We start from the raw sequence: 13,739 nt of genomic DNA on the forward strand, positions 1-13,739 counted from the left end.
TCTCATATTTGCATATAGTGCAATGCCCTGTATACATTATAATTCTCAATTTGAGGAAATATATCAAGTCAAGAGTTTATGCCCCAATGGAAGCCCCCTTCCTCCTTACTATCCTCTTCAGGGCCTCCTTCACTTCCTTGTTCCTCAGGCTGTAAATCAGAGGGTTCACCATAGGAATCACCACTGTATAAAATACAGCTGCAACTTAGTCTTGCCCTTCAGAGTAATTTGAAGTGGGCTTCAAGTAGATGAAAAGGATGGTGGTATAAAACAAGGTGACAGCCATCAGGTGGGAGGCACAGGTGGAGAAGGTTTTCTTCCTTCCCTCCGTTGAGCTGATCCTCTGGATGGTGATGACAATGTAGACATAAGAGATCAGTATGATGAGGAAAGAACAGAGGCCTATCAGGGAAGAGATTGTGAAAAGCAGGGTGCGGTTGAGCATAGTATCAGAACAGGCAAGTTTCAGTATGAAGGGTACATCACAAAAGAAGTGGTCAATGATGTTGGAGCTGCAGAAGGGAAGGCGAAAGACAGTGCTAGTGTGTATCGTACCATTGGCACACCCCACCAGATATGAAGCCAACACTAGACCAATACACATCTTCCGGGACATGACAACTGGGTAGAGAAGTGGGTTGCAGATGGCTACATAACGGTCATAGGCCATGGCTGCTAGCAGAAGACACTCTACAGTGGCAAACACAGCATAGAAATAGAACTGGGCAGCACAGCCAGCAAACAGAATGGTTTTCTCTTCAGCCAAAAAATTCACCAGTGTTTTGGGAACAATGACAGTGGAATAACATAGATCTGAGAAAGACAGGTTACTGAGGAAAAAGTACATGGGTTTTTGAAGATGGGGGTCAAGACAAATCAATGCAATCATCCCAAGATTTCCCAGAAGAGTGATGACATAAATGGTCAGAAACACCACAAAAAGGGAAATGCGTAGCAGTGGATCTTCTGTGAATCCTACTAGAATGAATTCTGACACTACAGTGCGATTCCATTGGGCCATTGCAGCAGAACTCAAGGCCTGAAAACCAAAGAAGAGAGTCTGAATGTCAGGACACATTTCTGGTAATACAGTCAGTGATATACCAGAGTCAAATGACGTGTTACTTTAAAAAGATGCGAGACACTTGCATGCTTCTTTTTGTCTTTGTTAAAAAAAACAAGCACATGCAAAGGGCCCAGTCAAGATTGGGATTGTGGCAGGTAGGCTTGCTGCCTGCAGAGTTCCAAAATAAGGAACACATTGGAAGACCTTAACAAAATTTCATATTTTAGGACATTAACAGGACTTTATTAGAATATACTTAACAGGCGCTTTTGGACATAATACCAAATCATAGGTAAGTGTGCCAGAGGTTTGAGTTTGTGATCTTCTGAAAGTGTGAAGCTGCAGTTTCATCACACAGCCATGGCTCCATTTTCACTTCCAAACCTGAATTTGAACCCTCATTTTGTAGTGTGTCTCGCTGCTGAAACCTGAGGTTGGGAGTCACTATTGTGTCATCCAAATTCTTCTGCCCACCATCACCTGGGTTTTGTGTACAAGCTCCTCCCACCACCATAAAGAAGGCGGCTAAGAGTAGCCCATAAATGCATCAGTTCTAGGGCAGCCGCATTTCTTGCTGGCCACTTCATGGAGCTGATGCCTTGCCCTCTGTCATCCCCTTACTCCTCCTGCCGCTGCTTGGCAACAGGGATGCTGCATCCCTGCAGTTTCTGCATTTAAAGAGACAGAACGGCATTAAGGAAAACACACTTTAAATTAAAAAAGGAGAATAGACACATGAGAAAGGAGCCTGGGACTCTCAGATACTATCAATGAAGTATGGTTTGTTTGGCCTTAATGTACACAAAGGTGTGGTGGGGTGGGGGGAACCAGACCAAGGGTCATGCCCAAGAATCCTGGGGGAAGACACTGTTTGCCAGACCACAGAATGGCCAGGGCTGCTCGTCTGGTACTCCAGGAACAGATCTTATTGACTTCCTAGGAGGAGATATGCATATTATATCTACTGAGGCAGTCAAAGAGTCCTGGGGATCAGTTCACTGTAACCAAGGGTACCACTAGGCTTGCAGACCAAGGCAAAGCAGTGAGAAAGACGCCATTGTCTTCCATTGTTGGGGAGGAAAAGTCTTGTGGCCCCCCTCTTCCCTCTCCTGGCAATAGAGGATTGGGCCCTCACTTGCACGGGTCAAAGATAGACTGCATAAGCAATCCCTCTCACTGATTTAAGTGGTAATAAGCTTTGGAATAAGCTTCCTGCTGAAAAAAGAGCATCTCCTTCTCTGTTTGTTTTCAGGAAGAACCTCAAGACCCTCCTGTTCAATTAGAATTTTTTCCTCCTTTTATTAAATTTACGGTCATGGACCAAGACATACAGCATAAAACCTAATGAACAATAAAACATACAATTCATAAGTACATAGATCTTCTGCAACTAATAATAATATAACAGAATTTAGCTGTGACGTAAGATTACATGCCCATCAGGAGCTGCATCTCCAACATTAATTTGTATCGAGCATATGTAGGCCAGAAGGTGTATTTGAATGTAACAGAGGACATCCTAGAACTGTATCTTTTTTGGGGGGGCAGTCCATTTCGAGCTCGAATTGTATCTTTTTGGGGGCCAGTCCATTTCGAGCTCGAATTGGTCAAACTGGTCCTGTTTCAATCAAACCAGGTTTGATTCAAACCAGTTCTGCACACTCCTATAGGGACTGATCCAGGTACTCCACATGACCAGCCCTACCTTGGTAGAGCTGTGCTGGCTCTGGTAGGGCTGGTTATGTGAACAACCTTTAAGAAAAGCTAGCAGATACAACTACTTGGCAGATTCAACATACTTCAGTACAGAGTACTGCTGATTCACTAAACAATTCAACATCTCTAACAGATCCCTCTTCATGCATGAAGTCTGAAATCTTAAATAGCTGATACTTAATCCAAAGAGTGATGTCCCCTGAAATTCCCATTTCTGATAATTGGTGAAATTTCTGATTATTGGTGAATAATCTTGGGGTTTTGTGGGTGGTAAGCACCCCTGGGTGCCTACCACCCACCCCAGTCACTATGAGCCCCACTGGGCATTGAGGTCACTCCTCCAGTTATCGCCAACTCGTTTGATGGCTACACAGAGACAGGCCTTCTGGGTTGCTGCCCCAAGGTTGTGGAATGCGCTCTCTACTAAGATATGAGCCTCCCCATCTCTGGCAATTTTAAAAAAACTTCTGAAAACCAATCTCTTCAACCAAGCTTTCTCAGCTCTTTAAAATTTGTTTTTAAATTGTTCTGGTTATTTAATTGCTTTAAGATGTTTTAATTGTTAATTATTGTTGTTTTGCACTGTTTTATAATTTCTTATTTAATTAACTGGTTTTAATGGTTTTGTTTTAATGTAAAGTGCCTTGAGCGTTTTGGATGGGGAGTATAAAAATTCAATCAATCAATCAATCAATCAATCAATTTTGGGCTCCATAGAGATGCATTGGCTCCATAGGAAATAACAGAGTGAATTTTCACCTACTGACCCTAATTGCTTATTGCTCTGAACTCTGAGTTCGGGTCACAGCAATTAAGCTACTAAGGTGAAAGGGAACACAGTGTTCTTTCTGAATGGAAAGGCTCAGGCAATGGTTTCCTATGGAGCCAATGCATCTATATGGAGCCAAAAATTAATTCTTTAAAAGTTCCTGAATTAATCAACAATAAATCCTATCAACTTGGGGGTGCCTTGTGGGGGTGGAGACCGTCCCTGCTGTGCCCCCAGACCAAATTTGGGGTGCTCTGGCACCCCCCAAAGGTGGGGAATGGGGCATCCTCAAATCCCCATTATTCCCTATGGGTGGAATATAAAAATTGAAAAAAATCTTCAAAAATTCACCAATAATCACCTATTGTTTGAGCATAGATCTTTAAATGTGCTCTATGTTGCAATCTGTCGCATTTGAGTTGAGTCTTTCTCCACTTGCACTCCAGTTGCCTACCTTGCTGCTTCAGCCCCCGTAGATCTTCCGTATACCAAGGGGCCAGTTTTGAAGCAGGTCAGAGGGGATGCTTAAGAGCAATCGTGTTTACTGCCCTGGTGAGCAAGTTGTTCCAATTTTCAAGCAGGTCATCAACAGGATCACCAGCAGAGCTAACACTGAATCCCTCCAAGGCTTCTTGGAATCCTACTGGATTCAATAACCTCTTCGGGTGGACCATTCTACTATTAGAATGGTCCACTCCGCAGGGGCCCCTTGCCCCTGTGGAGGTGGGAAGTAATTGTAAGTCAAACCTTAACCAGATGATGGTCCATCCATGACAATGGGGAAATCACAAGAGTCCCCACCCATGGAACCAAACTCAGAGTTCCGAACAATAAGCAGTCAGGGTCAGTAGGTGAAAAGGCACTCAGTTATTTCCTATGGAGCCAATCCACTCCTTTATCTGGCAGCCAAGTACGGCCACCACCTTCTCCATGGTGTGCATCGTGTCCATGGTCTCCACATGCAAAATGGCCCACCTGTGCTGTAGTGCAGTAGGAGATGTGCTGGAGCTAGAGGCAGCACCTACAGAGGTCCCCCTCTCTCTGGGCCCCACTAGCAGGCAGTGAGGGCCAGGAAAGCAGCGTGCATTCCACTGAAACCGGTCCAGAGGTCAGTTGTGCAATGCATGCTGGTGCCAGCAGGTGTTGCCCGGAGCCTGGCTGACAATCTCCCTACACTGGCGGTACAGGGAGGGGACCACATTCCGGCTGAATGTGGTCCTTGAGGGGATTGTGTAATCAGGAGCAAGGTACTGGAGAAGCTGGCAGAAGCCGGCATTCTCGACCACCTGAAAAGGTTGGTCATCAGATGATATCATCTCCCCTATGAGGCGGGTGAGGTGATGATGGCCCACTTGACCAACATGCTTGCTGCCCGACAACTGTGTCCACTGCTGGACCAGCAGTGTTGCCTGCTTTTTTTTGGCAGCGAGCACACCACCCTTGTCCCCACTAGTTGCAGGCACACAAGGTGCACTAGCGCTGCCAGAGAGGCCAAGGAGAGCTAGGTGATGACGCTCCATGTGCCACCACATGGGCGTCATCCCCAGGTGCTTGGAATCCTTTCCATGACTGACTTGTGCCCTTCTGTGGGTACAGCAGGCATGTTTTGGGGCATTTTCAGGCACCTCAAAATGCCGCCAGATACCGCTGCCCTTGGAGGCCTCTGGAACCCTGGGCGCCCTCTTTGGCCTCTTGCTTCTGGATGACTGAAGTCCTATGGGGGGGAAGAGGCGGCTGCCACTGCCTGCCCACTGCTGTCACCCACCCCCCTTCTGCCCTGCATGGAGGAGGAAGGGCCTGGCTCAGGTGGGGGACAGGCAGGCCTCTCCACTACCTCAGCAGATCCTTCCTCATCAGAGCCAGAGTGGGAGGAACCACCACTGTACCCCAACATGACTGCCTGGGCTTCATGAGGCCCCCTCCCTGAGCTGAGATATAATAGGTGGGAGGGCCCCAAGAGGGAGAGAGAATCTGGCTGTGCCACTGGCAGCCATCACATCCTCCCTGCCCTCTGCCTCCTCCCCTGCACCACCAGCCTTCACCACCACTGGTGGTGCACCACCACTTGGCGACAAGGGACTCGCCACAGCTCTAGTGCCTCAGCCTCATCCTTGTCTGGCGCTGGCAGGAGGCTGGGGGTAGTTCAGGCTGTGCACAAATGCCTCAGCTGGGGCAAATAATTCCTGAATGGAGAGGACTGGGGTATCATCAGGGTCCTCAGGTCCTCATCCTCTCTGCCCCACAGCCACAGGCACAGCCTGCCCCTGGCCTCTCCCACCTCTGCCTAGTAACCTTCTGCAAGGCCTGGCCTGAACATGCTGCTTGCATTGCTCAGACATGTTAAAAGGTGGAAGACTTTAGGAGAAAGGCTAGAAAGGGGCAAAATACTTAAAAAAAGGGGGGGGAGCCAATTGGTGGGGAAGAAGGGAAAGATTATTTGGGGAGAAAGCCAATTGGTTGGGAGGGAAAGACTCTTTTGGAAAAATGCCAATTGGGGGGAATGGAAGACTTTTAGCAGGGGGGGAAAGGCCAATTGAGGTGAGGTGAGGGGAAACTTTTTGTGTGGGGAAAAAGCCAATTGGGGGGAGGTGTTGGAGAGGGGAAATTTTTAAAAAAGCAGAGACCCCTGGGTGGCAGGCAGTTACCCTCTAACCAGGTGGAGGAGTGGGGGGGGGGCAAGCTTTTTGGGAAAAAGAGAATGGGGGGAAATTAAGGAGCACCTACCAGGAGGAAATCAAAGCTTGGGGAACCTAAAAATCAAAACAAAATATCTTTTAATCTGAAGTTTTATAAATTTTTTTGGAAAAAATATTTTACAGTATAAGCCTATTTAAAATGACCCCTTTAACAAAAGCCTACCCGCCCACTCCACCCACAGCAAGCAATACAATAATACATGCAATAAATCAACAATAACGATAGCCTGGGGGCGGGACCTGTAAAAGGAGAAGAACCTGCAAAAAAAGAAGCAACCTGCAAGGGAAAACAAGGCAGCAAGCAAAAAATACACAAAATATCCCTCCCCACACCCAAATGCAAAATAAAGGAGGCCCTATTTAAAACCACCAACTAGGGAAGGGGACAACAAAAGGTCTGCACACACTCACCCCTCTTCTTCCGGTTCTTCTCCTGCCCCACAGCGGCCAAAGAGACAAAAACCAGAAATAGCAGTGGGCTGGCACACAGGAGGGCGGCACAGGTGGGCACAGCCAGGGGCAAGTGTGAGGGCAGAATGAGCCACTGGTTGTCACTCACCCCCAAGCAGCGAAAAATTAAATAAAAATACTTTAAAAATCTAAGAGAGCGCCTTCTTTTACATGATCCCCACCGCACATTAAGGTCATCTGAGGAGGTCCGTCTCCAGTTGCCACTAGTTCGTCTGGTGGCAACGCAGAGGCGGGCCTTCTCTGTAGCTGCTCCTGGGCTATGGAATGCACTCCTGGCAGAAATCCATAATTTGAGATCATTGCTGTCCTTCAGGAGAGCCCTTCAAACGTACTTATTTGGCTTGGCCTTCCAGAGTTTTAAATGATTAATTGTTTTAAACTGTTTTAAATCGTTGTCCTGATTTTCAGGGCTTTTAGCTGTTTTATTGGTTTTATTGTGTTTTAATAGTTTGATTTTAATTGTTAATTGGTTTTTAATTGTTTTTATCATGTTGTGAACCACCCTGAGCTGTTTTGGAAGGGCGGTATATAAATCTAATAAATCTAATAAATAATAATAAATAATAAAAATAAATTTAAAAGCTGGCAGGTGTGACTGCTGGCTGGCGCTGTGTGGGAGAAGGGAAGGGAAAGAGGAAGAGAAAAAGACCAGGAGAGGAGAGAGACTAGAGAGAGCAGAAGGAGAAGTTAAAGAGATAAAGAATGAGAGAGATAAAGGGGGGGGAGGGAGGGAGAGAGCACAGAGGGAGGGGAGTGGGGGGAATCTAGATGGGAGGCAGGAGATGGCAGGAAGAGGGGGACACCAGGCCCAAGGGGGTACAAAGGGAGAGGACTCAGGGAGGGGAGTTGGGGGGAGATGAATAATCAGCAAACAATAATCAATAATCAACAATAATCAACCCAGCAGAACAAAAAATCACAAAATTCTAACACGGCACAAAGTGGGTGGGGGGGAGATTCCAGATGGGAGGGGGGAAGATGGCAGAAGGGGGGAACCAGGCCCAACGGGCACACCCTGGGCCCTGGCCAAAATCAAAAGGAGTTGGAGTGGGGAACAATAATAATCAACTGAACACACAGAACAACAGATATTAAATCAGAAAATTCCAAAGCACAGACCGAGAGGGAGGGGGTTCCAGAGGGGGAGGAGGGGGTCAGGGGAGGACCAGGGGCTGGCCTGGGATGGGATGTAGAAGGAGGAGGGCAGGCAAACAACACACAAACACACACACATACACACCGCAAAGATAAACAGGTAATCTCAGACACTGACTGCTGCACCCAGCAAAAAGACAAACACAGAGGATGCAGGGGAAGGAGAGGGCCACACAAGCCAGGGAATGGGATGGGGTGGGATGCAGGGAGGCAGGAACAACAATTAGAAGAACATACTAAACAAAAAACAAAATCAAAGCGAAAAGCAGCACACAGAACACAGGAGAAGAAGACAAGAAGAGAGGCAGGGTAAAATGAAATCAATGCAAGTGAGGTGGGGTGGGGTGGAGGGGGTGGTGGTGGAAGGGCCAAGGCCTGTAGGGTCCTGGCCAAATAATAAAGGAAGGAATGAGAGAGGGAGAGACACAGACAGTGGGAAACCCAAAATGGGAAAAGGTGTAAAATGTAAATCAGAGGAGAGGAGGACACACAGGGCAGGGCAGAGAGAAGGCAAAGAAGAGGAACAAAAGAAAAGAGCAGCACAGCCTGAAGGACTCACACTAGTAGCTAGCTGAGAGCTCAGAGCACACAGTCCATATCCAACAACTGCAGCCAAAGAGAATTTTCCAGGCCAGAGACTTGGCTTAAATAGGTTTGAAACTCACTCCTTTGGGAGCCCCCACCTTTGCACTCCCCCCACCCCCTGGCCAACAAGGTGCCAGCTCTCAAACAGTGGCACACTCAACAGCCTACCAGAGTGCAAGACTCATTCTGGCCAATCACAGGATCAATAGCCTAGCCAATGAATAGTCTGCAAACTGAGCACAACAAGGCTCTCAAAATGGAGGACAGAAGGGAGCAAAACAATGACACACAAAAATGGAGGACACACACACACACAGCAGAGACACAAACAGACCCTAGGGAGTCCATGGCACCTTTGATGCGGTTCGAATGCATTAGAACCGGTTCAAATCAAACTGGTCTGGATTCGGTTTGAACTCAGACCAGAAGGGCAAAACCAGAGCCCTGTCTGGTCCGAGTTCGAACCTTCAAACTGAACCAGTTCGAACTCGAACCAGTCTGAACATCCCTATCTATGCTTCTTGCTGGAAAACAAATCCAATTCTGTCTCTAGACAATTGGTGTCTTAAACTTTGGGATTATGCATCAATGACCAAAATTACTGCATATATTAAGAACAAATCTAAAGATTTTTTCCCCTCAGATATGGGAACCATTTATTCAACATGTGATATGACAGGGTTTGGTTCCTTACTGGAGATTTGGTTTCTTTTTGCAGATAAATTTAATGTTGAATGCTCTGTGTACATAACAGGTACACTAATTATTGACCTTACTTTTTAAAAAATTTGCAGCCATTTATCTTTCAGATTGGAGAAGGGGAGAAGGAGATGATGGTGTAAAGAACTCAGGTGGAAGTATACAGACGGTAATTCATTCATTCATTCGATTTCTACGGTAATGAGAATTCTACAGATGGTAATGAGAATCATTCATTCATTCATTCATTTGATTTCTATACCGCCCTTCCAAAAATGGCTCAGGCCAGTTTACACAGAGAAATAATAAGTAAACAGGATGATCCCTGTCCCCAAAGGGCACAAAATCTAAAAAGAAACATAAGGATAGACACCAGCAACAGTCACTGGAGGTACTGTGCTGGGTGTGGATAGGGCCAGTTACTCTCCCCCTGCTTAACAAAGAGAATAATCACATTAAAAGGTGCCTCTTTGCCAATTTAGCAGGGGTTGTGATTGTAATTGTATTGTTCGATACATTGTAATTGTATCATTCAATCATGTTTTGTTTCTTTCTTTTGTTATTTCTATTTTTATTATGTTTTTCTGTTTATATAATAATAATAATAATACTTATTATTATTATTATTATTATTATTATTATCATTATTATTATTATCATTATTATTATTATTTCATTCAAGAATTTCTCCATGCAATATTCACCTTGCTGGAGGAGCATGTGTTGTAAACTGGAAGAGCTTATTGTATACCTATTCTTCCTTCACATGCCAGTGATAAGCCTCATGCATTCATCATAAAGTTTTTAAGACCTACAATTAAAGAAGATATTTTGAGGCATGCTCAAGAAGGAAAGGAGGTTCTTCTCACTATTAGTGCGAAGAGCCTCTAGGGGGTTTGTGGGGAGAGCAGGCTTAGCACTAGTCTGCTCTGGGTGGCCGCAGCAGAGCCGGCCGGGGATGGGGAGTTTGGGGGCTGCATGGCCCCCGGAAGCTCCAGCATGCCCTGCGTGAGTGTGCAGGGCATGCTGGAGAGACCCCCGAGTTGGGAGGCTGCTTTTGAGCCTCCTGGCCGGGGGTCTACTCATCAGTTGCCGCGGCGTGGAGCCGTGCCATGGCAACGCACAAGTAAAAAACTACTTTCCTTTCACTGTCTCTACAACTAGACTTAATATGAGGCCCACTTTCACCTCAAAAGTTTACACGTCTGCCATCTTGAATCAGTGTGGATGACATCATCACAAACTATGCCATTGAGGGGTCCCTGTGTGTCACACACTGCAACTGTACCCAATTTAGTTCAAATGGGTTAGACAGTCCACAAATTAGAGGGCTTGTGCCTCAGATGTTCACGTGACCACCATCTTGGATTAGGGTGGATGACATCATCACAAACTATGCCATTGAGGAGTACCTATGTATCCCTACAGTGTAATTGTTGGGAAGATGGCAACGAGCGCCCACCCTCCTTTTTTCATGCTCTTGGAACGGTCTGTAATGTTTTGTGTGTAGGGGTTAGTTTATCAGTCTTCTGGGTTCTCCTAGTTATGTATCTTTTATTTACAATTAGCAGTTTTTAAAAAATCTTTTTTTGGCTTGGAGTTTAATTTATTGGCACGCTCTGGCTCTATGCAGCTGAATTCCCGCTGCAGCTGTAGGCATCCAACCAAACTTTTTATAATGACAAAGAGAGAGAAGAGAAAGAACAGAAGCAGAAACCTCCTGGGTTGTCGAAAGGAGATGAAGTCTACTAAAATATCTTCAACTCAGACTAAAATTGACTGTTTTGTAATGTCTTTATCAGAAAATCAGCTGGTGGGAGTTACTAACAATATAAATATTATCAGTAACTTACCTGAATCCAAAGATGGAGAACCACGTCAGAATGCTTACTGTGGAACATTCTGTGTGGGCAATGCTGACCAGGGGAATGCTGATACAACTGACACAGCATTGGAATTTTCTGTGGACGATCAGCTAAATGACCCCCTATCTCTATCTTCTGCTACATGGGACTCACCAGCACAGTCAGTGCACCCAGCTAGTTCTGCTAAGACTCTAATGTAACGACCACAGCTGCATCTTACCCATTCACAGATTCATGCTTAGGTGTGTCTGTTTTGACGGCTGAGACCCTAATTTACCTTTTCCAGCATTTATCATCTATAACAGCCAAGCTGGATGAAATCAAGATCTTACTGAATAAATTAACTTTTACTTAAGGCTACTTCAAGTCTGCCTTAACCAAGGAGACTGCCTTAAGCATGGAGTCTGTACCTCAGAGAGTTGCTACTAATCAGGGAGTGTAAGGGAGGGAGTGTAAGGGAGGTGAAGAAGATAACAGGGGCTTGGATTGTGTCAGCATGTCTCCTGACCTTGGTCTGGAAATATTTCATAGCCTCCTGGCCACCCACCTCCCCCCAGCTCGGCGTGGACAGCTTGGAGGCCGGTCTGTGTAGCTGCACTTTTCCCTTTTGTCTTCCTGAGTGCTGGCAGCTATTTCCAACTGTGAGCACTAATTTTCATCTGTCCCAGCTTGGAGTCAAGCAACTGATTTCCCAACTTAAAGGTGGGAAAGTCCCAGGAAATGACTTTATTCCTCCTGATTTCCTGAAGGCACACGTTGATTGGTGGGCTCCTGTGCTGGCTGCTTTATTTACCTCTATTGATCAGATGGCCCACATCACAAAGGATTGGGGTATGGCTATTGTTGTCCCAATGTTTAAGAAAGGAAAAAGAGAAGATCCATCTAACTACAGACCAATAAGTCTCTTAAATATAATAAGCAAATTATACGTGAAACATCTATGTATAAAATTATGTTCCTGGCAGGAAGGCTTATTAGAAGATGAGCAAGCCGGCTTTAGACAGGGCAGATCAGTTATAGATCATTGCTTAATTCTGCAATATCTTATTGAAAAGTACATTTCCCTGGGTAAATGATTGCTTTTTGCTGCATTTGTTGACTTTCGTTTAGCTTTGATTCTATTTCATATGAGCCTGTTCAAGATGTTTGTTTTTGCTGATTTTTATTTATTTTTATTATTTATTTATTTATTTATTGTTAAATTTATATACCGCCTTTCATTAAAAACAATCCCAAGGCGGTTTACAAAAGTTAAAAAACATACAATAAAAATGACAATAAAAATATTAAGCTAAAAATATAAAACAAATCTAATTTAAAAATGATACATGAGTAAAAACACACCGAAGCAGCAATAAAAACAATCATGTAAAGGCCTGGATAAAAAGCCAAGATTTAACAAGCTTTCTAAAAACTGTGATGGAGTCCGAGGCACGAATGGCCACTGAGAGAGCATTCCAAAGTCTGGGGGCAGCAACAGAGAAGGCCCTGTCCTGAGTGCATGACAGCCGAGCCTCCCTCATTGTTGGCATCCGGAGCCCCCTCAGATGACCAGGCAGCAACCCTTGGAGCAGGCGGTCCCTCAAGTACTGCGAGCCCAAACCATTAAGGGCTTTAAAGGTCAAAACCAGCACCTTGAATTGGACCCGGAAATGAACTGGCAGCCAATGCAACTCTTTCAGAATGGATGTGATGTGCTCTCACCAGGCATCTCCAAATAGAACCCTAGCTGCCGCATTTTGCACTAGCTGCAGTTTCTGGATATTCTTCAAGGGCAGCCCCAGGTAGAGAGCATTACAGTAATCCAGCCATGACGTGGCTATGGCATGGGTAACTGTGGCCAGATCTGCCTTCTCAAGAAAGGGACGCAGCTGGTGCACTAGCCGAAGCTGTGCAAAGGTACCCCTGGCCACCGCCTGCACCTGAGCTTCCAAAAGCAGAGCCGGGTCCAGTAGTACCCACAAACTGCGTACTTGCTCCTTCAAATGGAGTTCAACCCCATCCAGAACTGATAAAATCTCCTCATCTCGATTGGCTCTCCTACTGACCAACAGTTCCTCCATCTTGTCCGGATTCAATTTCAGTTTATTAGCCCACATCCAACCCATCACAGCCTCCAGCCCCCGATTCAGGACATCCACCACCTCCCTAGGATCAGGGGACAAGGAGAAATAGAGCTGAGTGTCATCTACATATTGCTGACAACTCAGTCCAGTCCCCGGATGAACTCTCCCAGCGGTTTCATGTAGATGTTAAACAGCATGGGAAACAAGACCGAACCCTGCAGGACCCCACAGGCCAATGGCCACAGGGCCGAGCAGTAGCCTTCTGGACCCTCCCCCAAAGAATGGACCGGAACCACTGCAATGCAGTATCTCCAATTCTCATACTCGCGAGGTGGCCCAGAAGGATACCATGGTCGATGCTTTGGCCATTTGTTGTGATCTTTTAAACAATTGAGCATGGTGATTTCTATGGTTACATGGAATAGTCACAGATTGTGTCAGTCCCTGAAAATTCATAAGGTGTTAGAAAAAATGGCTACTGAGGTTGATTTTTTACAAGAAACCCATATTTTGCCTATTGAGGAATCCCTTTTGCAACAGTCATGGTCAGGAAAAGTCTATGCAAGTGGCAATTCTACAAGGGTGAGGGGTGTGGCCATTTTAATTTATAAATCCTCTAAAAATAATTGTTGAATAGGAAATAATAGATGG

At 45.6% G+C, this 13,739-nt stretch overlaps 1 protein-coding gene across 2 annotated transcripts; it reads right to left on the minus strand.

Moving 5' to 3' along the window:
* Nucleotides 1–205: 205 nt before the first annotated feature.
* LOC128338995 (olfactory receptor 5I1-like) lies at nt 206–6,886 on the minus strand. Of its 2 annotated transcripts, XM_053282367.1 has the most exons (2): nt 6,859–6,886; nt 206–996 (listed from the first exon to the last, which is right to left on the minus strand). In XM_053282367.1, exons 1-2 carry the CDS (start codon nt 6,884–6,886, stop codon nt 206–208), a joined length of 819 nt encoding a protein of 272 aa, XP_053138342.1. The 2 variants fall into 2 exon arrangements, with proteins under 2 accessions (XP_053138342.1, XP_053138351.1); XM_053282376.1 differs by lacking the exon at nt 6,859–6,886 and having other exon boundaries at nt 206–1,021.
* Nucleotides 6,887–13,739: the final 6,853 nt, after the last annotated feature.

The sequence above is a fragment of the Hemicordylus capensis genome, chromosome 1, assembly GCF_027244095.1.
Source record: "Hemicordylus capensis ecotype Gifberg chromosome 1, rHemCap1.1.pri, whole genome shotgun sequence".
Lineage (NCBI taxonomy): Eukaryota > Metazoa > Chordata > Lepidosauria > Squamata > Cordylidae > Hemicordylus > Hemicordylus capensis.

Coding starts and splice junctions, on each gene's coding strand:
- LOC128338995 (XM_053282367.1), bottom strand. CDS start 6,886: ATGTGCGGTGGGGATCATGTAAAAGAAG. Junction 997..6,858: donor TGGGGATCATGTAAAAGAAG/GCGCTCTCTTAG, acceptor ATCGCACTGTAG/TGTCAGAATTCATTCTAGTA.